Source organism: Rhincodon typus, chromosome 9, assembly GCF_021869965.1.
Source record: "Rhincodon typus isolate 14 chromosome 9, sRhiTyp1.1, whole genome shotgun sequence".
Lineage (NCBI taxonomy): Eukaryota > Metazoa > Chordata > Chondrichthyes > Orectolobiformes > Rhincodontidae > Rhincodon > Rhincodon typus.
In genome coordinates this window covers 14763999-14790535 of record NC_063340.1, presented here as the reverse complement: position 1 = coordinate 14790535, position 26537 = coordinate 14763999, and the positions used below count along the sequence as shown (strand labels likewise).

General features: G+C 44.7%; 2 protein-coding genes across 3 annotated transcripts in view; one reads left to right on the top strand and one right to left on the bottom strand.

Moving 5' to 3' along the window:
• Positions 1-628: 628 nt before the first annotated feature.
• On the bottom strand, positions 629-26234 carry urb2 (URB2 ribosome biogenesis homolog). Of its 2 annotated transcripts, XM_048601307.1 has the most exons (10): positions 26195-26234; positions 21218-21346; positions 19207-19383; positions 13561-16888; positions 11137-11297; positions 10934-11044; positions 10294-10536; positions 7725-7821; positions 3727-3866; positions 629-2739 (listed from the first exon to the last, which is right to left on the bottom strand). In XM_048601307.1, exons 2-10 carry the CDS (start codon positions 21341-21343, stop codon positions 2542-2544), a joined length of 4581 nt encoding a protein of 1526 aa, XP_048457264.1. In that variant the 5' UTR covers positions 21344-21346; positions 26195-26234; the 3' UTR covers positions 629-2541. The 2 variants fall into 2 exon arrangements, with proteins under 2 accessions (XP_048457264.1, XP_048457265.1); XM_048601308.1 differs by lacking the exons at positions 629-2739; positions 3727-3866; positions 7725-7821; positions 10294-10536 and having other exon boundaries at positions 10939-11040.
• taf5l (TAF5-like RNA polymerase II, p300/CBP-associated factor (PCAF)-associated factor) overlaps positions 26208-26537 on the top strand; it is a 28250-nt gene continuing 27920 nt past the window's right edge. The window contains exon 1 of the mRNA XM_020526992.2: positions 26208-26488. The gene's annotated coding sequence lies outside the window, so the exon portion shown is untranslated. The remainder of the gene's footprint in view (positions 26489-26537) is intronic.

The window sequence follows — 26537 nt, the reverse complement described above, 5'->3', positions numbered from 1 at the left end:
ATGGAAATAAAACAGATCTATAGATTATAAAAGTGTCTCAGCTAGCCAGAGAGAGATTGTTCTCCCACTCAGCAAAAAAAAACTAGTTGAAAGGGTTATTTTGAGGATGGGTTGCTTAGATTAGTCTTGTATTTCCTTTCTAGAAGATCAAGAGCTGATTTGAGATGTTTGTGATTAAAGAAGTTGAAAGAGTGCATGAAAAATAATTTCCTCTGGTTCAATGAGGCTTAATGTTCAAAGCTGTCAGGAACTGCCAATGTTCCATAAACTTTTGAAGGTGAATTAATTGAAAATTTCAAAGCTGATGTGAGAAGATATTTTTCATAAGCCAGGTATACTAAGATGCAAAGTCTGGGATAATGTGAAGATAGGTACAGTGGGGCTGAGCCCATGGGCAGGCTCTGGATCCATAGATTCTTGGACTAATGCAAAAAAAGTCTTCAGGGTCATACTGTATATACAATTCCCAAATGGCTGTTACAGTTCCAACAGTTTCCCATTTTCTTGAATAGATTTGTCTCTCCTGCTGAAAAGTACTTTCTACACAACACTTAATTAGAACTATATTAACACTAAGGTAATTATAGTAAGGAACAGAATTGTAAAAAAAAAAAATCACCCTCTTAGGTTAAAATTGTCCCACATTTATTTACAAATAAGCTAAAATACAACAGCAATAAAGCAATATTAAGCAATACAATCTAGAATCCCTACAGCGTGGAAACAGGCCCTTTGGCCCAACAAGTCCACACCGCCCCTCAGAGCATCCCACTCCGACCCATCCCTCATGACTCACCTAATCTACAAATCCCTGAACATTATGGGCAATTAACCTAGTCTGCATATCTATTGCACTGTGAGGCAGCAGTGCTAACCACTGAGCCACCGTACCACCCCAAAGCCATAGGCTCACAAGCTTGCCTTCTCTGAGGATTGAACTCAGGACCCGCACATTATGAGACTAATGCGCTAAGAAGGCACAGCCTTATAAATGAACACTAATCAGTCCACAAGGAGCTAACTGGCCCATTTGAACAAGCTGCCTATTAATGAGTTTACATCATATCTCCTGTGGACCAACAGGCTTTTTCTGTCTAGCCTTTCAAATTTGTAAATCTTAAAGTACAGGCTTTGCTAATAAGTTATCAAAGCCCAGCATACTCATGACTCTCACCAGGCTTTGACACCAAACTATTTCCACTATCTGTTAATTAGCAGTTTGTTTGCTCTTGATCATCGGCTGCATGATGCACATTGTTGTCAGTAATGCCGTTGAGCAGCACTTATTAACAAGAATCTACTGATTGACACAGTTTGAGTTCTGCTCTGACTGTTATAGCCTTAGTCCAAATATGGACAAAAGTACAGAACTTCAGAGGGGATGCGAATATATCTGCCCTTGCCATCAAGCAGCTCCAGCAACCTCCTGGGTTTGGGGAGGGGACGTTGGTTATCATTAACTCAAAAGTGGACTTGACCAGCCCTTTTAACATTGTGACCAGAAGAGTAGGTCAGAGATCAGAAATTTTTGTGGCAAGTAACTCACTGCCTGTCTGCTTGCCCGGGTATGTACAACTCCACTGACACTCAAGCCATCCAGGACAAGGGAACCCTCTTGAGTGGCACTCCTTTCACCACTGATGCAGAGCAATAACAGCGTATACCATCTACAAGATGAACTGCAGTAACTCACCAGACTCCTCTTCGAAGTACAAGGGCAGAAGATACATGGGAGCACCACCCTGTTACACATCATCCTGAGTTGGAATTATATTGTAGTCATTTCAGTGTTCCTGGGTTAAAATCCATCAATTTCCTTCCTAACAGCACTGCTGGTGTTCCTACATCCAAGAAGTGTAGTGGTTCAAGAAGGCTGCTCACCAACACCACCTTGAAGGTAATTAGGGATGGGCAATTAATGCAGTACTAGCTAGTGCTTCCACATTTTCATGAACAAATAACAATTTGAATTAAGTCAAGCCAATGATGAGTGGAATGTCTAAAAATAATTCTTTCCTCATTTTCATTTCAAGCACTGCGTTTGTGCATGGATTGTAACAGGAATTATACCAGCAGCACACCTCCCTAGATATGGTAAGGAGCCATTTAATTGGATAGTTGATCCACACAGAACTATATGAAATGGAGAGAGAGGAGTTGCCTCCTCATATCCCAGTTATTTTCATATCTTTTAAAAGGGTGCTGACTGAGAAGGTTGCTAAACCATGTTTTCTTGGCTGATCTCAACTGAGGCAACTAAAACTAGTGAGTCAGCCTCAGTTGTACAGAGGTTTGGGTTTGAAAGAGCTGGGTTTCCTTTTCAGCTTGGTCTTGTTTGAAGTACAGATATAGGCACTGGCTGAAGAAATGGTTAAATCTCTGATTCCCACTCATCACTGAAGGATTAAAAGGTGAACCACCCCAGCGGCTAGGACCCCGGTGGGCAACAGATCACCAAGGCTCGGCAACCACAAGCGAGATCTTTGGTGAGAGGGAGCGGTGGAAATCTGCAAAAGCGAACGATGGCTTGTTCCTTTCAGTTCAGGCTGTGTATTTCTCCTCGCCTTGTTTTTTACTCTTGTGGTAGTGCGTGTAACCGTTGTACAACTCCTTAAACACTTCCCTCACGCCAGGCTGTAGCGATGCATTGAGGAACCGGAGATCGCTCTCTGTGACCAGGTCCAGGAGATGATACATTCCTACTGTCAAATGTCTTTTCACATCTGCGTCGAGGGTGACCTGAAAATAAAGAACATACACTGATAGAAACCCCCTTCTGTACTTCAAAATATAAACGACAGATGTCAGAACCTTTGTGAAGTTCAATAATATTAAAAAACAAGATACAAGTAACTGCTATTTTACTGGTAACATCAGCATTGTGCTCCCTGATGGGAGATGATTGCAGTGTAAGCCAATTTGAATGAACAATCTATGGTTTAATCTCCATGTTCCACCATACTCCGTAGGTCCACTGGCTCTACTTGTGTAAGTCCCCAATGGGTAAGAGCCTGGGTTGCAGGGATCGCAACTGATCATTTAGAGAAGGAGAACAGAGAGCAGCAGTAGGTCTCTTCCCTCTCTGGCTCACCTTTTCCATTATGCATGGGACTTGCTTCAGGTTGATTGGGGGGAGAAATGAAAACAGGTAAAGAATCATGGGCACAAACCACATTTCTGACACACTGTCGTATAATACAGCAAGATGTTACATGATTTTAGTTCCATTGGTGGCACCCCCACCCCACCAGCAATGAGTGTCAGAAGATTGTGTGGTCAAGTCCCATTCGAGGACAGAAACCAGGCTGACACTACTAGTACGCTACTGAAGGAGAGATGCACTTTCTGTGATTCTGTCTTTGCAATGAGATGTTAAGCCATTGTTTGCCCTTTCAGGGGCACATATAAGATCTCATGCTGTAGTTTGAAGAAAGGAGGTTTATCCTCAGTGCCCCACTCCATCTTTTTATCCCTCAAAAAACATCAGAAACATGACATAGTCATTATCACACGACAGTGGTTTTGGGAACTTGCTCTGGGTAAAATTGGCTACCACATTCTAACAGTCTTTCAAATCAAATTTACATTCAAGTTTTAGGAGTGAATTTGTAACCCATTCCCTTCTGACTCAGTGGTGAGAATCCTTTTACTGAGTCTTGGCTCAATCATTCATTGCCTATTGAATTCACACAATTACAAGTTGAGTTAGTTGTTGGCGGTGATTACCTTTTGTAACTCACTGACGTACTCTGCCACTGCAAAGGAGGAAAACATTGCAAATTTCTCTGCTTTTGACGCAATCTGAGTGCACATTCTTTCTACCAAATATGCGCATTCCAGGACCACTTCACTGACTTTAGTCACACCTATAATAAAAGCACATTCATTAAAGATTCCAGGGCTCCAGCTTCTTAATGAAACATGTACAAATGCCCTACCTGTTTTGGCATCTTGTTATATTGTGGCATCAGGATTTGGGATACTATTGGCACAACACTTGTTGATTCACCCTCTCGCAACATTGACACAGCAATGCAGCAACTCATCACTGCACTGCTCAGCTATCCCAGATTACCTGGAAAATCATTTTTGATTACCTCTTGTGCTCAGAGGAAGAATGACAAAAGTGAGAAGCAATGTTTCTAATCTTAAGTATTCAATCATCGTCAGATTCTAGTCTGCCCCAGCCTCTGTACAGCAACCTGACACTGAGGCACTGTGATGAGTCACCCACTTTGTGCTGTGGTCCCACATCAGCTTCGGACAGCTTGAACTGACTTTTTCAGCCAAAATGTTAGCGGCTGGTTTTAAATCCAGATCATTTCGGTAACCCACTGCATCATTAGGTTCCTAATTATTTTAAAGTTCAGGTAAAATCGCCATAGTCCTACCAGACCGTAGGTTTGCTCTCCCATTAGAGAGAGATGGCTGGTGGTGGTTTTACCTGAGGGTCACCATGCCTCCGGTGAGGGGGAGAGTGCTTCATGGTAACCTCGGTCAGTGCAGGAATTGAACATGCGCTGTTGGCATCACTCGGCATTGCCATCCAGCTAACTGATCTCCTTAAGTAATTTACAAAGTAATTGAACAAAAATTTATCAAAAATATTAGGGTTTAAAAGAGCTTGTGATTGACGTTTAAGATTTAAATGCTTGTTGAACACTTATACTTTTGAATGTCTGTATTTATTTAGCATGTCACAAAGCCAAGCAATAATCATGAGTGTGGCCAAAGGGAACTCTTTAAACCCACCTTCAAATTTCATCAATGGACTCTCCTTGACACGAGAAATTGTCTGGACTTCAGCACAGCCTGCAATCTAGATGGTCTGAGTGAGCACCATGATGTTGGGTGGCTGCTCACAAGCCTTGGCCAGTTTGGAAACAATTCAAGACGGTCACAGTGCCACATTGGGAGATCAAAACTGGGTGGAGCAGCAGTGGGGTCTACAATGAGGGAATGATTTCTACAGCGACGTTTTCTTCTGGCACAGATCCTGGGCTGTTACTCCTAAGTGTAGTGCATTTTAACCAAATGGGGTGGTGACAGAGATGGCATTTTGTTAGTGGGTTGAGGAAGGTCGCTCAACAAAGGTAGGCTTGGGTTGGAATAGATCTTCCCAGTAGCAAGTTGTTTTTCAGAACTGTGATCTGGGAAGGAAGGTAGATCAGAGACTACCATGAGGATGTGCATTTTTGAGTTGTACACTGATACATTTTGTGTGCGCAGATTGGTACCACAACAGGGAGCAGTATTCTGCAGTGGAGTACATAATGGCAAGAGCAGAGGTCCTTAGGGTCTTGGCCTGCGATTCCCACAAGAAACTGCAAGGTTTTTTTTCCCTGCAGTTCTGGAGAGGTGCTGTCACTGTTTGTTGAAAACATGGTCTCACTCCTCTCTTTGTCACTTAGTCATAGAGTCATACAACATGGAAACAGACCCTTCCCATTCCATGCCTTCCTACAACTTTCAGAGACCTGCTCTCCTTCAATTCCGATCTCTTATGTATCGCCAATTTTAATTTCTCTAACATCATCAGCCACCTTGGCCACAAGCTTTGGAACTGCCGTCTTAAACCTCTCAAGTCTTTCTACCTTCCATTGAGACAGTCCTTAAAACCTACCCCTTTGAACAAGCTTTGGGTCAACTGTCCCCAGTATATGCTCATGTGGCGCAATGTCACATTTACTCTGAATTTGCTCCTGCGAAATGCCTTCAGACTAATTTACTACACTGAAGATGATTTATAAATACAGCACAAACAGAAAATGTTGCAAACACTTAACAAATGAAGCCAGAGCTCTGATAAAATTTTAACTCATTTTTCTCTCTGTAGATGGTACCTGACCTACACTTCCAGAATTTTTTTGTTTTTATTTCAAATTTCCAGCAACTGTTCATTTTGCCTTTTTTTAAAAATGTAAATGCAAGCTGCTTTATGTGACATTTCAATAGCACGTTTAAAAGTGTGGTAGTGGTATTCCACTGTAGCTCAGTATATGAATCTGTTGTTCAAAAGATTGCAAATTCAGGCTCCACAGTGGAAACTGGTCTTTGTGCTAAACTATTGATTCAAAGTAAAAACCCTTGTAAATCTATGAAAGTCTTTTCCTGTCTAATTCAACATATGAAATAAGTCTTAGTGACAGTCACCACAAGGCTATCTGTGGTCATGAAACCTATCTGATTCACAAAGCTGTTGTACCCAGCTGTTCTGACCCATGCATATCTCCAGCCCCACAGTAATGTGGCTGACACTTAACTACCTGTGAAAAGACTGAGGAAACCACTCAGTTCAGAGCATTTAGGGACGGGTAACAAATGCTGGCCTTGCCAGGGCCTCCAACATCTCACGAAGGAATTTTTAAAAAGAAAACAGGCTGGAATCCAATGCATTAGAGGCAACTCAATGTACTGTCTTCTTCATGACCCATCATGTATCTTCATCCCAGACACCATCATCACCAATAACCTGCAGAGTGAGGCTTAGGCTGGGTTCTACCGGGGCCATACTTTTCCTAACCTTATTACAGCCTTCCTTCAAACATGGCCGAAAGAGCTGAAGTGAGGTAAGAATGACTGCCCTTGTCACCAAGATCGCATTTGATCAAATGTGGTATCAAGAAGCCCTATCAAAAGTGGAGTCAATGGGAATCAGCAGGAAAAATCTCCGCTGGTTGGAATCTTACGTGGCATTTAGGAAGATGGTCGTAGACGTTGGAGATCAGTCATCTCAGCTCCAGGATATCATTGCAGGAGTTCCTCAAGGTGGTGTCCCAGGCTCAAACATCTTCAGTTGCTTCACCAAGGGCCTTCCTGACATTGTAAGGACAGAAGTGGGGATGTTCGTCAACGACTGCACAATGTTCAACATCATTTGCGATTCTTCAGAAACTGATGTAGTCCATGTCCAGATGCAACAATATCCAGGTTTGGGCTGATAAGTGGTAAGTAACATTTGCACCGCACAAGTGCCAGGCAAAGACCATCTCCTACAAGAGGGCATCTAACATTCATTCCCTGACATTCAATGGCATTATCTTTGCTGAATCTCCCACCATCAACATCTTGGGGATTATTATTGACCATAAACTATACTGGACTAGCCATATAAATACTGTAGATACAACAGCAGGTCAGAGGCTAGAAATCCTGCAGCGAGTGACTCACCACCTGACTCCCCAAAGTCTATCCATTATCTACAAAGCACAAATCAGGCGTGATGGAATACTCTCCACTTGGTTGGATAAGTGCAGCTCCAAAAACACTCAGGAAGATTGCCATCATTCAGAAAAAGCAGTCCACTTGACTGGCACCACATCCACAAACATTCACTCCCTCCATTACCAATGCTTAACAGTGTGTACCATCTACAAGATGCACTGCAGAAATTCACAAAGGCTCTTCCGACAGCACCTTCCAAACTCACAACCATTATCCTCTGGAAGGACAAGGACTGCTGATACAGTTCATCTCCAAGCCACTCACTATCCTGACATGGAAATGTATCACTTTTCCTTCGGTGTCTCTGGGTCAAAATCCTGGAACTCTCACATGCAGTCTATCTACCAAGGACTGTTGTGGTTCAAGAAAGCAGCTTACCACCACCTTCTCAAGACCAAATAGGAATGGGTAATAAATTCTGGCCCAGCCAGCAACGCCCTCATCCCATGAATGAATAAGAGAAAGTGAAACGATTCAGGACAAAGCTGTTCCGCACTGACCTTTATCTCCAACGCATTTCTGACGCCCTTTATGCATAACTGAAAGCGCCAGCCGGTTAAAGCACTGAAAGAAAGTGGGTGCTGCATTGAACAAAACCTGTGAACAAATGCAAAGGATCCCAGTGAGTGACAATACTTCAATTAGGGCAACAAGAAATAATTAAAGCCAGACCTTCAGGGATTCCAAAAATGTTCACCTTCTCAAAAATGCTTCCCGCTTCAGTTAATGTTGAGCCAGTCTCACTTTCCCCTCGATGTCATGTTAATCCCAGATCCCAGATGAGGCCAGGCAGTGTTGGTTGGATCTTGTCCATGAGCCAGCTGTCTGATACGGTCAGCTCCACCCACTCGTGTGTAAAGTTAGACTTGGTTTTTCCCAGTGAGAGGGTAAGACTGTAACGTCAGTGTAATCAGCCCCTTGTGTCACAGAATCCCTACAGTGTGGAAGCAGGCTATTCGGCCCATCGAGTCCACACCAACCCTCTGAAAAACATCCCACCTAGACCCAACCCCCCATCCTATCCCTGTAACCCTGCATTTCCCATGGCCAATGTAAATAAAGTTGCCCTTTGTTCCATGTAAAAGCATTTTCATCAGCATAGTTTTATTTTAAGAAACAAGGTTTCCCAAGGTCATGACCCCTAATGGGGTCAGCTGCCAAAATATTAGAGGGTCGTGTAGGGTATGCAGGGTAGATTGATCTTTTGTAGGATAATAGGTCAGCACAACCTAAAATTTACCGTGGAAGTTAGGGACTTTTTAACCTAAAAGCCCTGTGATTAAACATACCCCACTATCACAGCTCTTCCCCATCCCCTCTCAACCTGTCTGCAGTCATTCCCCTACCCAACAGAATCTTAACTCTCTCCCCCGCAGGCACAATATCCCTACCCCAATTCCAAACAGGCATTTCTCCTGCTCAACCCCCTTCCCCACCACCAAAGCATCACACCCAGCCCCTCCTCCCCTCCACAGGTAACCGTTCTGTGCCCCCTTCGCACACCCAGTGCAAAAAGGGGTCATGATGAGAAATGGTTTGGGAAGTCCTGCTGAAGAGGGAAATCCAATAGCAAAGATGATCGTGAAGTATTACATTTTTAAAGTCGTTCTGTGCTTAAATAAAGTGAAAATACAGCAGCAAATTGAATGTAACAGTGTACTGTACCTTTAACCAACAGCACATTATAACATTAACTGCAGCATACTGTATGGGGTGATTGTATGCTAACATTTGCCAATTCTTCAATCCCATCAAAAAGAGATGGGAGAGTTGGGGGGGCATTGGGTGCACTCTGATAGACTCTGGGACCGGTAAAGGACGTAGCACCCTGTGTCTATCACCATCCTGTACAGGGCTCAGGCCTCAGTATGGGCCTCTCCTGACACTGGTTCACAGTTAATTGTCCATTTATTAGCCTCATCTGGCACACTGACACAAATACACTGCTGGTATTTCAGTGGGGACAAGGGCCGGCACGTTGGAGTTAATGAGCTCCACCTTCAAACCTACTGGTGAACAAGAAAACAGGAACAGGAGTAGACCATGGAGTCTAAACATACTACTTCCCTTGGCTCTCCCTCATCAATTTTGTTAGCAATATCATCAAAAACTTCCAAATAAAATTTCACATTCATTAATTCTTACTCTTTATATCCAATCAGATCATTATCAACCAGTTGTCTATTTGTCACGTCTTTTATAATAGATTCTAGCATTTTCCCTTCTACTGAGGTAAGGCTTACAGGTCTATAGTTCCCGGTTTTCTCTCTTGTTCTGTCTTTTTATGGTGGGTGACATTTGTTACCTCCTAATCCACTGGAATCTAATAAATTTGGAAGACAATCATGAATACATCATCCATCTCTACAGCCACCTGCTTCAACACTAGTTGCAGACCATCAAGTTCTGGACATTTATCAACTCTCAGCCCATTAACTTCTCCAGTTCAATCTCCATACTATTACTAATTCCTTCAATGTCACATTCTCCCCAGCCACTTGGATCTTCAAGAAGATTTCTTTTACCCTCCTCAGTGAAAACAGACACAAACTAATCATTTCGATCCCTGCCTTTTCTGTGTTCCCATTATAAATTCTTCTCACTGCCTGTAATAGACCAACATTCATTTTAGCCAAATGTTTCCTTTTTACCCACATAACCATTTACATTCCATTTTTATACTTTTTGCTACATTGCATTCATATTCATAACCCTTTCCCAATCAGTATCTTGGTTATCCTTTGCTGTACTCGAAAATCCTCCCAATCCCCAGATTTATTGCTATTTCTTGAAACTCTTCCTTTTCATCTTCTATAATTCTGAACTTCCTTAGTTCTAAGGTCAACTAATTGCAGCCCACAGTCACTTATCCAGGCCATGCTCCGAACTTGTTGTCTTAACCACCTCATCAAGCACAGTGCAGGGCAAGACAGACAAGGCAAGATCTGACTGGCAGGCTCTGAGAAGGAGATAATCCCACCCTGTATCTACCTGTGCAGGGTTCAGCAGACTGATTTAGAAGAAGCATTTAGAGAAGGACCCTTATTACACCCAGTAGCACTTGCTTACCTTAGGCTGAGATTGCAATATTGCAAACAGCACCTCCTGGATGGCTCGAAAAATAGATCCATACTCATCCAGCCTGAGATGATCGAGTGGAACACACAACAAAACATCAAATGCAACAGCCACATGATGAGGGTTTGAGAGGATGCCTTCTCCCTGATGGACCAGAACTGCCAAGGTCTCCAAACTGAGCAGAGTGACCTTAAAGCCCCAGGGCTGATCCAGGGCTGATTCCTTACACAAAACCTGGAAAACAAAGTGGTTAAAAAGTAACAGCGAAAGATCGTCAATGGTAAATGCACTGCATGAGATGTGGGTGTCTCTAGCAAAGACAATGTTTGCTAATTGCGGTGGAAAAAAGTGGCTTGCTAGGCTATTTCAGAGAGCCTTTAAAAGTCAACCACATTACAGTGGGTCTGGAGTCACATGCAGGCCTTCCTTCCCTCAAGGGCATTAAGTGACAGCATCATCTACATAAACAATTTGCTGATTATCCATTTTCTTGTTCTTTGAAATTCTGCATTTAGTCATGGAGGCACAATATTCCCATGATCCTCAGTGGACACATCCATTGCTCTCTAACTGTTCCTCAGAATGGTGCAAAAAAAAAAAAAAAAAAAAACAGGCACCCGCCATTACTCACCATTAGCGCCATGATGATCTGAGGAACTATAAACCAAAGGGTCTTTTCTACATCTCCACTCAGGGGACATTTCAAGAAGAGGGCGGTCAGGTTCAAAGATGACACGACTTCCTGAATCAAATGGACAAAGCAAGCCAGAGTGACAGTGAGAGAGAGTACATACTGAGTCAAAGAGAGGAGCTTCAGGCTAGAGGTCATCTCACCTGATGCTGTCCATTCCAAAGGTTATTGACCTCAAGACCCTGTGCGATGGACTTCACAATGAGGTAAAACTGCTGCTCTGTACACCTTTCAGCGACACAGTGCAGCAGTTCGACAAGCTGAACTTCCAGCGACTGAATGAACTGCTGTGTCACCTTTGGAGCTGCAGGGGCACAGAAAACAATTACTGGTTTGCCAGTGGAAAGGACGGCAGTTTAGGAGCTAACGTGTGCTAACATTGTGCTCGCTTTACAGAGATGGAGAATGAAAGGGAGGCCGTTTCATGCATCGTAACTGTCCTATCACATCAACACACAAGATTTATACAATCTACAAAACGCATCACAGCAACTCACCGGGCCCCCAGCATCTTTCAAACCCACAACCACTTCCATCGTGATGGACAAGGGCGGCAGGTACATGGGAACACCATCCCGTGCAAGTTCCCCTCCAAGCCACTAAGCATCCTGACTTGGAAATATATTGTTGTTCCTTCAGTTTCACTGGGACAATATCCTGGAACTCCCTTTGTAGCAGTACTGCAGGTGTTGCTACATCACATGGATTGCAGCAGCTCAAGAAGGAAGCTCACCACTACATCCTCTAGGGCCGGACAATAAATGCTGGCCCAGCTAGCAACACCCAAATCCCATAAAAGAACGAAAGAAATAAGAAATTCAAATTCATGGGTTCGTACAGACTCCAATTTATACCTAGGGTTTTTCTGCCCTCCAGTACTTCATTCTGAGATTCACCCACTAACCCTGTCCTAAAGCACTCTCTCCTCCTTTAACATGCTCCTTATAGAATCCCTACAATGTGGAAGTAGACCATTCGGCCCATTGAGTCCCCACTGACCCTCCAAAGAGCATCCCCAGCTACTGACTCCATCCCTCTCTCTGGCAACTGTCTTTGGCTGAACCAGACTGTTGATGACTTTTGTGTTATACTTGACACAGAGAGGAGCTTCGATTATAAATCTGTGCCATTGCTAAGACCGCCCCTATATCCACATCAGTAACATCAGCTGACTCCACGTCTGTTTCACCCTCACCTACATGCTTTCATTATCTCTAGACTTTGCTATTCCAACACACTCCTTGTCAGCTACTTGAAAATAAACAGAACTTGTAAATACATTACATGTTGGCAAATGTGATGTTAGCATTAATTTCAAAAGGGTTAGAATACAAGAGCAGGGATTTATAGCTGAGGCACTGGTCAGACCACATTTGGAACACTGTCAACAGTTTTGGGCCCCGTATCTATGGAAGGACGTGCTGGCCTTGGAGGGGGTCCACAGGAGGTTCACAAGAATGATCCCTGAGATGAAGAGCTTGTCGTGCGAGGAGCGATTGAGGACTCTCGGTCTGTGTTCAATGGAGTTTAGAAGGATGAGGGGGGAAAACTGATTGAAACTTACAGAATACTGAGAGGCCTGGATAGAGTGGACGTGGAGAAGATGTTTCCACGAGTGAGAGAGACTAGGACCCAAGGGCACAGCCTCAGAGTGAAGGGACAACCCTTTAGAAATACTATGAGGAGGAATTTCTTCAGCCAGAGGGCGGTGAATCTGTGGAGCTCATTGATACAGGAGGCTGTGGAGGCCAAGTCATTGAATGTATTGAAATCAAAGATAGACAGGTTCTTGATTAGTAAGGGGATCAAGGGTTATGGAAAGAAGGCACAAAAATGGGGTTCAGAAACATATCAGCCATGATCAAATGGCAGAGCAGACTCGATGGGCCGAATGATCAAATTCTTATGGTCTTATGTGCTCAAATGGTCAGTCAACAAAGATCTTGATTTTAAAATTCTCATTTTTCTTCCCAAATCGATCAAATTTGACTTCTCTCTTCCTGATCTCAGTAATCTCCACCAGCCCCTCAACCCTGTGAGATCTGTGTTTCCCCAAAATTCTGACATTTTGAGCATCTAGCATTTTCATTGCTCCACTGTTGGTGGCCATGCCTTCAGCTATCAGGACCCCGGAATTTCCTCCCAAAACCGATCCAGCTCTCCTTTCTTTCAGACACTCCTTAAAACCCACCTCTTTGGACCAAGCGTTTGGTCAGATGTCCTGATTATTTCTTTACGCTGCTCAGTGTCAAATCTCATTTGATAAGACCCCTGAAAAAATACCTTGGATCATTCCATTATGGTAACTAAATTAAACTAATTAAGCTACATTGTCTCCAAAACACAGACGAACAACGATTTGAAAAGGAAATTGGACGAGGACTGGAAGTAATTAAATCTTTCAAGGCAACAGGATCGAGTATGGGTATGGGACTATTTGAATGTCTCTAATGGAGAGCTAGAATGGACTCAATGGGCCAAATGGCCTTGTTCAGGGCCATAAATGACTCTGTGCGAGTTGTTGTTATCATTTACATTGTGTACTTTGAATAAGATGAGCTGTTTACCTGTGAGCAAGGCCTTTACAGCGCTGAGAACAGAGGGGATGCCAGTCTCGTTATCACAATCAGAGCAAAGACCTGAAGTTGAACTGTAGATCCGTAAAAATTCAAGTTGTGTTTGGACAGATTCTGGGTCATCAGGGGAAGAGGGAAGTCGGTGAAGAACCTGAAAACATGTCCTCTGGTACAAGTCAGCGTGTTTCAAGCCCTGTGTGTCTTGGTTCCCTCTCTCACAGATCACACCACCCTCCTTGGGGACCACATCCTCCTCCTCCTCTTCTCTAAGGCACAACTCCGTTTCTAGGAGAGCGGTAACTCCAAGCACAGTCAGATTCTGCTCTAATCTTCCATCCCTGTCCGAATGGGACTGGAGAACCGCACCCAGGAGCCCTACGAGTTGGATTAGCAGGGAATGCAGAGTGTTGCCCATGTGCCTGGTCTTGTCGGGTTGCAGCGGGGCCTTCACAACGACTCGACTCAAGGCCGACAGCGCGGTGATGAGGAGCTGTTCAGTCACCGGCCTCCACTTGCTCCTCGCCGAGGACAACCAGGTGCTGGAGAGGAAAGTGACAAACTGCTCCAAGTTCAGGCACATGCTTTGCTTCCTTTCGACGACAGCCTGGACGGAGACAGTCAGGAACCTCTGGACTACATCCAGGAACTCCGGCCAGACCGGGCACTCTGCACAGCTGGCCAACCGGCTGCCGGCTGGAAACAGAGGGGACATCACCTTCTCCAGGATATCGCCAGCGTGCGCCCGTTTGAAGACCACGTTGCAGCTGGTGCCTGTCTGCAGGACGGTGAGGAGGACGTAGGTCTGGCTCAGCGCCTGCAGACACTTGGTGGTGTTGGCCTTTTCCAGTTTGGGTTTGAGGGTCGTGACCAGGGACACAAGCAGAACAAAGCAATGGAAGTGATCAGCACCATTCAGGCTGTCCAACCTCAGGGCACCAAGAAGGTCCAAAAGCTGCAGGAGACGATCCAGTTGATGCTCCAAAAGGGTGCGGGTGGGCGTTTCCTTAACTGACAGCACATCCTGAGCGTTAAGAAGTGAACTCCCTTGGGTGGGGCTAGGGTGAGATCCCAGTGAGCCCAAAGCGCTGCTCTGCTGGTTACCAGCCTCCTGACTGGCATCACCACCGTCACCCGTCTGTTCGAGCAAGCACGCGGGCAGGTTAAACCCGGTGCCAGGGAGCAGGCTGCTCACCCCTTCCATCAAGCGCAGTAAAATGCCACGGTGCAGTGGCTGCATTTCTGGGAGCAGGCTGCTGCGGAGCAGACTCCTGCACATTGCTGGGATGGAGAGCCAGTTTTCCGAACCGCAATCCCGCTCCGGCAGTAACAGGTTTGCCGTCACCACGTCCGCTAAGTGAGACACCTCTGGCTCGGGGAGGTGAGGTAGCAGCAGGGCAAGGTTCGACATGAGCAGGTGCCAGTGCGCCACGGCGTACGTTTCGTCATCGATGGAGCCGAGCTCTCCGTCCCAGGCCCGGGCGCCGGCGTTTTTAACAGCGTCCTCCCCCAACCGCACGACACGCACCGCGGCCGATCTCAGCGACACCTCGTCCGCCTCTGTCCGTGAGCCCGGCTGCATCGTGATGCTTTTGATTCCCTGGATCGCCAGCAGCTGGAGGAAGTGGAGGCTCAGTGCGCTGCTCTGGCCCGGGACCCCCTGCCCCTCCAGAGGGAGGCCGCAGTGAAGACCCCGCTCCCCAGCCTCAGCGCCTCCCGGTGAGACGTACTTGCTGCAGTTCAACTTCATCATGTGATCGAGCTGCACCCAAGTGGAGCGGAGGAGCAGGCCCGAGCTCTCAGCCCTCAGGGCCCACGGGGAACGGTCTTTGCCGGAGGGCTCACTGACGGTACGCAGGAGTGGCGTCACCACCGCTCGGGTCATCTTGTCCATCAGAAGCTGTGCCCGCTTGAGGACCGGTGCCGGTGTTTTGTCGTCCAGGCTCTTCATGTTAAAAAGAACAGCGTTCAGCAGAGTGCTCACCGCCAGAGCTTTCAGTGCCAGATCCGAGTCCCCGCTTAGGTCCGGGATCAAGACTTCCAGGCTCTTCAGCATCAGGTCCCAGATATCCAGTGCCTGACCAGCCGGAAGCTCCAACAGGCATTCGCGGAGCTTCTCGGTGAGACCAGCCGACAGGACGGGCCGCCTCAATTCATCAGCGGCTGGGCGAGCGATAATGGCCAACACTTCCTGGAAGAGCCTGGGCAGCTGCCGCAGTTTGGTGTAAGTTTCGAGCAGCGCGCACAGCAGCGATTCCTGGGCTCTGCCAACCCGCGGGTCGCTGACGTCAGCGTCCAGCCACGCCAGCGACACCAGGTCATCCAGATTCGGCTCCACGATCAAATGATTCAGCGAGATCAAGGTCCTCAGGCACCGGAACCAGGCCGGTATCTCCTGGCGGGGGTAGGACAGCAACATTTCCGCCACTCTGGAGTACAGGGTGAACTGCAGCCCCCCACACCGGATTTTGTCCACTGCCACATTGTAAATGTTGCTGCCCAAGGTCAAACTGAGCAGCTGGTCCAGCGCTATCAACCCGGGATTCCAGTCCGCCGGCTCCTGTCCAGGCCCGACCCCCGTTGGCTCGGGGAAGCCCAGGGTGTCAAGGAACCTGGCAAAGATGTGGAAACCAAGCAGGTGATTCCCCTCCCTGCAGTAGGACTCCAGAGAGAGCCTGTACAGCAGTGGGACTGAGCCCGCGACCACGGCAGAGTGCAGATCTGGGCCAAAGAGACCGGCGTCGGTCAACTTGGACAGCATCGTCTCCATGGGGGCCACCAAGTCCTTGGGCGGGCTCACCTTCTTTTCCTGTGAGCCGTCGTCTTGCAGAAGCTCTTCCCTGTAAGAGTTCAGGAGGTCGGCGTGGAACAGGCCGCCCTGGAGGGCAGCCTGGATCTTCTGACCCACCTCTTTGCTGAGGTGCTGCCACACGGCCACCTCATCCTCGCTTGTCCAGCACCTCGAGGACAGCAGGTGTCTCAGCAGGAGGAAGGGCTGGAGGAGAGGGCTGCAGACCTGCAGGAAAACCCGGCCCCGGCTGCGTTGCTGCCTCTGAGCGACGAGGTACAGGTCGAAGGCCAGCAGGAGGACCTCGAAGAGCTGCGTGGAGCGCAAGGCCTCTGTCGACCTCAACCTACAGCAGAGCAGCAACGACAGCGTGCAGAGCAGATCCACCAGCAGCTCCCACTTGCTGCTGTAGATGATAGCGAAGGCAGGAGATGTCAGAATACCACGACAGCAGTTCAGCACCGTCACTAGATTTGACAGGGTGGCATTCGACGGCATGTTGCTGCAATGTTCCCCAATCCGGTCATTTATAATCTGAAATTAAAATTTTAAAAGCAGCATTGGCCAATATTTCTCACACAGGCTTTGATATTTCATATTTTCGAATTAGTCAATAGAGTTTACGAATGTGTTATGAGATATATAAAATTTATAGCAAGCAGACCATTTGACCCAAGTGGTCTGTGTTGGTGTTTTTGCATTCAACAGAAGTCTTCTCCTTCCCTACTTCATGGATAGATTCACAGAATCCCCAGAGTGTGGAAGCGGGCTATTTGGCCCATCAAGTCCGCACCGACCCTCCGAACAGCAGCCCTCCCAGACTCACCTCCCTACATTATCCATGTAACACAGCATTTCCCATGGCTAACCCACCTAGCCTGCACATCCGTGAACACACTATGGGCAATTTAGCATGGCGAATCCACCTAACCTGCACATCTTTGGACTGTGGGAGGAAACCGGAGCACCCAGAGGAAACCCACGCAGACACGGGGAGAATATGCAAACCCCACACAGACAGTCATCCAAGGCTGGAATCAAACCCAGTTCCCTAGTGTAACCATCGAGCTACTGTACTGCCCCTATTTCACTCCATTAATGTATCCTGTCCCCTTTTCCCTAGTGTGGTTACCTCATTTCATCTTAAACCCCTCTGTGCCATTTGCCTCAACTACTCCCTTAGGGAGGAATTCCAATCTGTGAGAAAAGACGTTTTTACTAGAATTCTCTGCTGGATTTTTTAACAATTTTCTTACAATTATGAATGCTAGTTCTGGACTGCCCCACAAGTGGAAATCTCTCCTTTCAAAACACTTTATAATTTTAAAAGTTTCTAACAGAAGACTGTAGGTATCAAAGTCAGAAGAAGGATGGAGACAGCCAGAGTAATTTTGTGAACATGAACAATTTGTTAACAACAAGATCACTGAAACCTGCTAAAAGGAAAAAAAAAATTATAAGATGCTTCATTCTATCCAACTTTCCTGTCTGCTCAGAAGCCTGGACTATAAGTACAAATCTATTCATGAAGGAAATAAAGGCCTTTAAAATGTAATTGTGAAGACTATTGCTAACAATTCAATATAGGGACGATAAAGATAAGTGAAGTGGTGTTTGAAATCACTACAGCGAATAGAACTCAAGCAGCAACATCTAGAAAGGGAATGTCGTTATTCAGCTATGATCAGAGCTGAAAATTTATAGACATCTCTTCCAGAGGGCAAAATGGAGGGCAGCAGAAAGAGACATTGTTTGACAATATGAATATCAGAGAGTGGCTGCAGAGTCACAGTGGATATGAGAGGATGGTACAAGTGTGAGAAAGCATTGGTAGGAGTAGTGGCAGGCCGCAATACCAGTAGAGGCATCATCTGACAGTGATCTAAGTCCACCAGCACCTTTGAAAGGACAGGTTTCCACTTGTAGGGCAGTCTATACCGGAAATAAAGCAAAGGTCACCCCAGTTCACAGCCTTCTCTTCATCTCCAGCCTGTTAAGTCCCCTGAAGTTAAAAAGTACTTTCAGAACTTGTGGTATTCAGGTACTTTGAATTTCCACTACCTCCACTAATCCTTAACATTTCTGAAAACATTATTCATTTTCTGAACCCACTGTGGTCAGGGATGATCACGCCCCCCTCGTTGCTTTCAGACACACCTCTATCAGAAAACCTTGTTACTTTTTCTTTCAGATGCACAGGACATGGGTCAAGAAATCGCAACAGGAAGAGGATATTCATTCCCTCTCCTGAGGCCAATTCCACAGGTCTCACTTTAAACTAGTGTCATACCACACTTGACACTGATCTTTCTCACCTTGCCACAGTGGTTGACTCTTAGAATACAATCAAATCCCACCAGAGAGACAGCCACACAGAATCTAGGCTGATGGAGGACTGAAGGACTGCTGCATTGTCGGAGGTGCCATCTTTCAGATGAGACAGTATTCAGACATGCCTTCTGCCCTCTCAAGTAGATGTAAAAAGGTCCTATGGCAATATTTCAAAAACTACCTTTGCCCAGTATCCTGTCCAATACTTATCTTTCAGTGTACATCACCAAATAGATTCTCTAATCTTAATGCATTGCTGTTTTGTGGAACGTAACTTCTTCGCAAATTGACTGCTGTGTTCCCTACAATACAGCAGTGACCATAAACATTCTTCGGTGTCTGTAAAACATTTCAGGATGTCCCAAATGCCGCTATAAAAATGTAAGTTCTTTTTTTAAAACGCTGTCAAACTCAATAGTCACCAATTAGCCCACTCCTGTCAAAACGAAATTAACTAGGCTAGAGTAAAATGGTTACTCATGACAATAGATCTATGTCACTGTGACTTTGAGTCATCTTACCTGTGCAATGGTAGCATGAAGAGTAATAATCTTCCCTTTCTCAATCAGTTTCTGCAGCTTTTTGCTATGAAGAATATCATCTAGGTAAGTCCACAGACCTTCCAGAATGTCATCTCCAAACTGTAGCTTTTTGCTGTAATATCCAGTTAATGCACGACTAACCCAATCCATTAAAACCTTTGTACGCGAAAGAAAATGAAGTAAATTAGAACATTTTAAAAAATGCTCCCACAAAAATGGTTTCCAGTTAGAAGATAAGTTACAGATATATTAATAATGAAACTGTGAACTTGTATGCTTTATACAAGGTTTTAAACAAGCTGGTGATAGATATTTATGTTACTTGTATTTTCTTTTCTTCCTCTGGGGGAAGAGGTTTGAAGAGGTACTCAGCATACAAAAAGACCTCTTCACTGAACATTTATTTTCTTTATTCTTTCATAGGAACATAGAAACAGAAGTAGGCCATTTAGCCCCTCGAGCCTGTTCCATCATACAATGAGATTGTGGCTAACTCCATAAACCTGCCTTTGGCCCATATCCCTTAACACCTTTGCTTAACAGAAGTTTGTCTATCTCAGATTTAAAACTAACAACTGATCCAGCATCCACTGCTGTTTGTGGAAGAAAGTTCCAAACATCTACCACCTTCGTGGGTAGAAGCGCTTCCTAGAATCTCTCCTGAACAGTCTGGCCCTAAGTCCAGATCTGGTCTTGATTTGATTTGATTTACTGTCATGTGTACCTAAGTACAGTGAAAAACTTTGTTTGTGAGCAGTACTGGCAAATCATAGTCAACAAGAATATACTGATCAGAGGCTGCTTAGACAGAGTGAGGCATACAGGATACACTGCACAGAAGGTGCACAAAATAAGATCAACATTAATAAGATCAACATTATTTGAAGTTAGAGAGTCCATTTATCAGTCTAATAATGGCAGGGAAGCAGCTGTTCTTGAACCTGTTGGTGCGTGTGTTCAGGCTTCTGTTTCTTCTGCCTGACGGAAGAGGTTGTAGGAGAGCGTTACCAGGGTGGGAGGGGTCTTTGATGATGTTGATAGCCCTTCCGTGGAAATGAGAAGTATCTTTTCCTGTTAATATCTTGAAGACTTCGATCAGATCACCCCATAGCCTTCAAAATTTTAGAGAAAACAGGCCTAATTCATATAATTTGTCTTTGTCATAATCCTTGAAGTCCAGGTATCATTCTTGAAAACCTACGTTATACTCTCTCCAAGGCCAATATATCCTTCTGCAGGTGTGGCACTCAGATCTGCTGACAGTACTCGAAGGGATTTATGCTTCATCCCTAATTGCCCTTTCTTGAGTGGCTTACTTGACCATTTCAGAGGGCAGATAAAAGTTAATCATATTGCTGCGTCTGGAATCACATGTAGGTGACACTGGTAAGGATGGCAGATACCCTTCCTTAAAAGTAAACCAATGAACCCAATGGGTTTCTACAACAATTGACCGTCGTTGTCATGGATGGTCATCATTACTGCACTGAGCTTTAAATTCCAGATTAATTGGTTAAATTCCAATTCTGCAAGTTGTCATGGTGGGATTTGAACCTGCCTCCTCACAGCATTAGTGGTGGTCTCTGGATTACTAGTTGTGTGACATTACCAACATCTCCCACTGCATCACAATCATTCCACTCACAGAACGCAGTTCAGTCTGATCAGATTGTTGAGGCTGGATCTGAACTCATGTTCAATAGCGCAACAACTGACCAAGCACTACATACTCTCACACATTCTCATTTACATGCATGTGCTTTTACCCTAAAAATACCCAAACACATTAAAATATTTTGCTCATTAGCAAATAAGCAAGATAAGGCCATTAGATCCTCCCTCTCTACAAATAATTATAACTGACAGGACAGTAGCACGGTAACAATGTCACTGGATTAATAGTCAAGAGACATAGGGGATTAAAAACAAGGATGAGAATTTTGAAACCAAATTAAAACAGATTCAAAAAGAGTTTATCGGATACACGCACCTGCTCCTTCTTGGGCAGAAAACACTGGTGTGAAATCCAGGCAAATCGAGCCAGTTTTAGCTTGTCTTCCCATGGGGTCTTCATACTTTTCAGCTTTAGGTGAATCCCAGAATAAATTGTAGCCATGATCTGAAAATGAGAGAACAATCTTTAAAGAGTTAACACAGACACAGATGCCCAGTGACTTAATGCTCACTCCCAACTTACAGTCATAGAGTCATAGAGTTGTACAGCACAGAAACAGGCCCTTCTGTCCAACTCATCCATTCCGACCAGATATCCCAAATAAATCTGGTCCCATTTGCCAGCATCTGGCTCATATCCCTCTAAACCTTTCCTATTCATATACCCATCCAGATGCCTCTTAAATGTTGTAATTGTACCAGCCTCCACCATTTCCTCTGGCAGCTCATTTCATACACACACCACCCTCTGCATGAAAACGTTGCCCCTTGGGTCCCTTTTAAATCTTTCCCCTCTCACCTTAAACCTTTGCCCTCTAGTTTTGGACTACCCCACCCCAGGGAAAAGACCTTGTCTATTTACTCTATCCGTGTCACCCCTCAGCCTCCGATGTTCCAAGGAAAATAGCCCCAGCCCCTTCCTACAGATCAAACCCTCCAACCCTGGCAACATCCTTGTAAATCTGAATGATCACATCTGTCTACTTTACCAATGGTTGGTATTGATGCCTTTGAGTCAGAGGTTTGTGGATTCAAGTCCCCACTCAAGACTTCAGCACAAAATACAAGTCGACAGTCCCAGTGTTGCATCTTCTCCAGGCACACTTCCTTTCAAAGACATTTAGGATGGGCAAACAAATGCTGGTCTTGCCAGCAACATTCCCATCCCAACAACAAACAAGATAAAAATTGCCATCTTTCAGCTGAGATGTTAAACTGAGGACCTGTTTGCCTTCTTGGGTGGAAGTAAACATTCCCATATGTCTAAAAACAGGAAGAACTGCGGATGCTCTAAATCAGGAACAAAAACAGAAGTTGCTGGAAAAGCTCAGCAGGTCTGGCTGCATCTGTGAAGAATAAAACAGAGTTAACGTTTTGGGTCTGGAGAGCCTTCCTCAGAACTGACCTGCTGAGCTTTTCCAGCAACTTTGTTTTTATTCCAAATATCTATTTGGATTCTTCCCTTTAAGCAGTGTCCCAAACTATAATTACATATAGATTCTCCACATCCATACATAATGCTAAAATTTTGTGTAGCTCTATATATAGTTAGATACATTCTCATACACATAGATTGAGCAGCGTAAAACCCTACATATTCTGGTACAGAGTGTTTCATAATCCTATACTGTATAATCAGGTAGAGTCCCATTTCCTTATACATACTGAGTATCCCACAGCTATGGATGAAAAGTATCCAATACAATTAGCTTTTTTATGTCCTTCCACATAGACACATATATCTCACAGTGATATATATTCACATAGTCTCCCATATCCTATATGTATCGTTAATGTTCCAGATTCCTCTGTATAGTTACATTACACACCTATATAGAATGAAAGCCCCCTTGTAATATAATTAGATATCCTTGATTTACATACAAGCAGTCCCCAGGTTGTGAATGGATTCTTTTCTCGAGTCTGTTTGCAAGTCAATTTGTGCCAAGTCAGAACACAATGCAGGGCAATACAAAATAGCCATTCATAAGTACAGGAAACGTTTGTATGTTGGACCTTTAATGTTATACCCTGCACAAGATTGTGTTCAGAAGTATGAGCATTTGTCAGTCAAACTTTCATAAATAGAGGACCTCCTGTAGTTACACCTATTCTGGATTCCCTCACAAGTGCACATGTTTTATTTTTAAAACCTTCCTAACTTAATAGACTTTAAAATGTTAAAAGTTTACCACTCAGCCTTCTTTTTGCCAAGGAAAGAGCTCCAGGCTGCGCAGTTCACGGATGTTAAAAGAGTGCTTTCTGAATCTATGGTGTTTGCTGTGAGGTGCTGACAGACAAATACCTGTTTGCCAGAAACTCTCGCTACTTTTCCTGCCAGCTCATACCACCTGTTCCACAGGATGTGCTTTGAGACAGAGGCTTCAGATCCTGTCGATACATTTACAGGATGCACCCTAGATCCCCATATACAGTTATAATGTCCGACACACCCCTATATGCATCTCAACACAATGTCTCAGAATCCTACATAAATGCCATAAATTGATAAGACATAGGGACAGAGGTAGGCCATTCAGCCCATCAAGTCAGCTCCAGCATTTAATGAAACCGCGGCTGATCTGATAATCCTCAACTCCACTTTCCTGCCTTATCCTCATAGACATCTGTTGATCTCGGCCTTAAATATACTTAATGATTCAGCCTTTACAGCCCTCTGCAGTAAAGAATTCTACAGGTTAATCACCCTCAGAGGAAACAAAATGCACATCTTAAATGACTGATTCTGAGATGATGCCCTCTGATCCTAGACTCTCCCACAAGCGGAAACAACCTCTCAGCATCTGCCCTATCAAGACCCCTAAGAATCCTTTATGTTTCAATAAAGTCTCCTCCCATTTCTCCAAACTCCAATGAATACAAGTCCAACTTATTCACCTTCTCATAAAACAGTCCCTCCACACCTAAAATAAGTCTAGTGAACCTTCTCTGGACTGCCTCTAATGCTGGTATACCTTTCTTTAGACAAAGGGACCAAAACTGTGCACAATATTCTTGGTTATGGTCTGACGAATGCCTTGTATAGTTTTAGCAAGATTCTCCTATTTCTATACTCCACACTGTCTGGACATCTATATAGATAAATATAATGTATTAGACTACATATACATACATACAACAAGATGCACTGTACAATCCCAATATGAATAGTTACATACTCTCTGCCCAATCCCTACATACTCACAGTTCTACAGATTTCCAGACCTATATTTTTGTTAGTCTTCCTGACCCCTATACATACACATATATAAATAAAAGGCAGTGTCCCAGATGCCTCTATACATTCTCCCCAACCCCTATCAATTTATGTTCTCCAGATTCCCAGACCTATATTGAGAGTTAGTGTTCCAGATTCCTATGTTGAGAAGACACATTGCTCACATCTAAGGTTGAGTAGATTTGTAGTTCAGGTTGTGGATGCTGTGGTTGGTTCGCTTGCCAAGCTGGTTCGTTAGTTCGCGAGCTAACAAACCAGCTTGGCGAGCGAACCAACCACAACGTTGTTCACATGCCTATAGTAGTTATATATGCTTCCCCATTGCTATATATTTACAGTTCAACACCTTTGCAGACTTATATTGATAGTTAGTGTGAAAACATAGTTAGTCTGATTAGTAAATTTGCAGACGAACGTGGAGTTGTAGATAGTGAGGAAGATTGTCAAAGGATACAGCAGGATATAGATCAGTTAGAAAGTTGGGCGGAAAAATGGCAGGTGGAGTTTAATCCTGACAAGTTTGAGGTGATGCATTTTGGAATGTCAAATACTACAGGAATACATACAGTAAATGGCAGGACGCTTAGGTGTATTCACATACAGAGGGATCTTAGAGTGCAAGCCCACAGCTCCCCGAAAGTGGCAACACAAGTGGACAACATAGTAAAGAAGGCGTACGACATCCTTGCTTTCATTGGTCAGGGCACTGAGTATAAAAATTGACAAGTCATGTCGCAGCTGTATAAAACTTTATTTCAGCCACATTTGGAGTACTATACGCAGTTCTGGTCGCCTCACTATAAGAAGGATGTGGTGGCTTTGCAGTGAGTATAAAAAAGGTTTACCAGGATGTCACTTGGATTGGAATGTATTAGCTATAAGGAGAGGTTGTACAAACCAGGATTAAATTTCACTAGAGTTGCGGAGACAGAGACTTAATAGAAGGATATAAAATGATGAGAGGCAGGGATTAGTGGATAGTTGGAGTCTTTTTGCCAGGATGGAAATGTCAAATACTAGGGGGCATAGGTTTAAAGTGAGAGGGGGAAAAGTTTAAAGGAGTCATGTGAGGTAAGTTTTTAAGCAGATGGAAGTAGGTGCCTGCAATGTGCTGCCAGGGAGGTGCTAGAAGCAGATGCGATAGCAACATTTAAGAGGCATTTTGACAGGTTCATGAATAGAGGGACATAGACTACGTGCAGGCACACGCGATCAGTTTAAAATGGCATCATGGTCAATGTGAACACAGTGGGCCAAAAAGCCTGTTCCTGTGCTATACTTTTCCATGCATATTCTAAGTACCAGTGTTCCAGACTCCTATGAGTGTCCTACATACCGATATGCAGTTATATATGCTTTCCCCATGCCTTATATGTTTACAATTGTGCAACCTCCCAAAACTATACCTATAGTTACCCAGTCTTTCAGATTCCTATATCCGTGATAGTGTCCTGCAAGCCTATGTGCAGTCATATACAACCCCATCTTTTACATATTTACAGCTTACAACTCTCAAACCTATATCTGTGGTTACTCAATGTTCCAGATTCCTTTACCTATGACAATGCCCAGCATGCTTATTTGCAGTTGTATAGATTCCCCCATTCCTAATATATTTATGCTTATATCTACGGGTACCCAGTGTTCCAGACTCCTACATGTATGACAAAATGTACCACATACGTATATGCAGTTATATACTCACCTCATCCATGATATATTTACAGTTACATAACTTTCCAGACCTATATCTATAGTTACCCAGTGTCTTATATATTTACGGTTGCAAAACCTCCCAGACCTATACCTACAGTTACCAAGTGTTCTAGGCTCCTATATAAATATATACAATGTGTCATTTCCTTATATTTATAGTTAGACTCACAGGTAGCTATATAGTTGAGAGATAACAAGGTGTAGAGCTGGATAAACACAGCAGACCAAGCAGCATCAGAGGAGCAGGAAGGCTGACATTTCGGGTCTAGACCCTTCTTCAGAAATGGGGGAGGGGGAGGGGGTTCTGAAATAAATAGGGAGATCACAGTCAGAGCCTACCTCCTGCTCCCCAGCTCCAGGCTGTGCTGCACCACGTGGTCCCTCCGGCACCATGTAACCTCTGACCCCCCTGACCTTTCACCCTTGACCCCTCCCTCCTCCCCGCAGCCAATCAACATGAAGCCGAACGGAGGCGCCAAAGCAGCGGCGGCGCCGTGACGAGAGGCCCCGAGCCCGGGCCTGGAGCCCAGCGCGAACCCGAGGGCAGCCTGAGGCCTGGGCCGTGCTCGCTGTCAGCACACACCACCCCTTACACACACACAACGTCCGCTGTGGGAGCCAGGCCGTCATGCAGTAAGTTCCCGGTCTCGGGGCTGGGGATGGTGCGGGCGAACGGATCGGC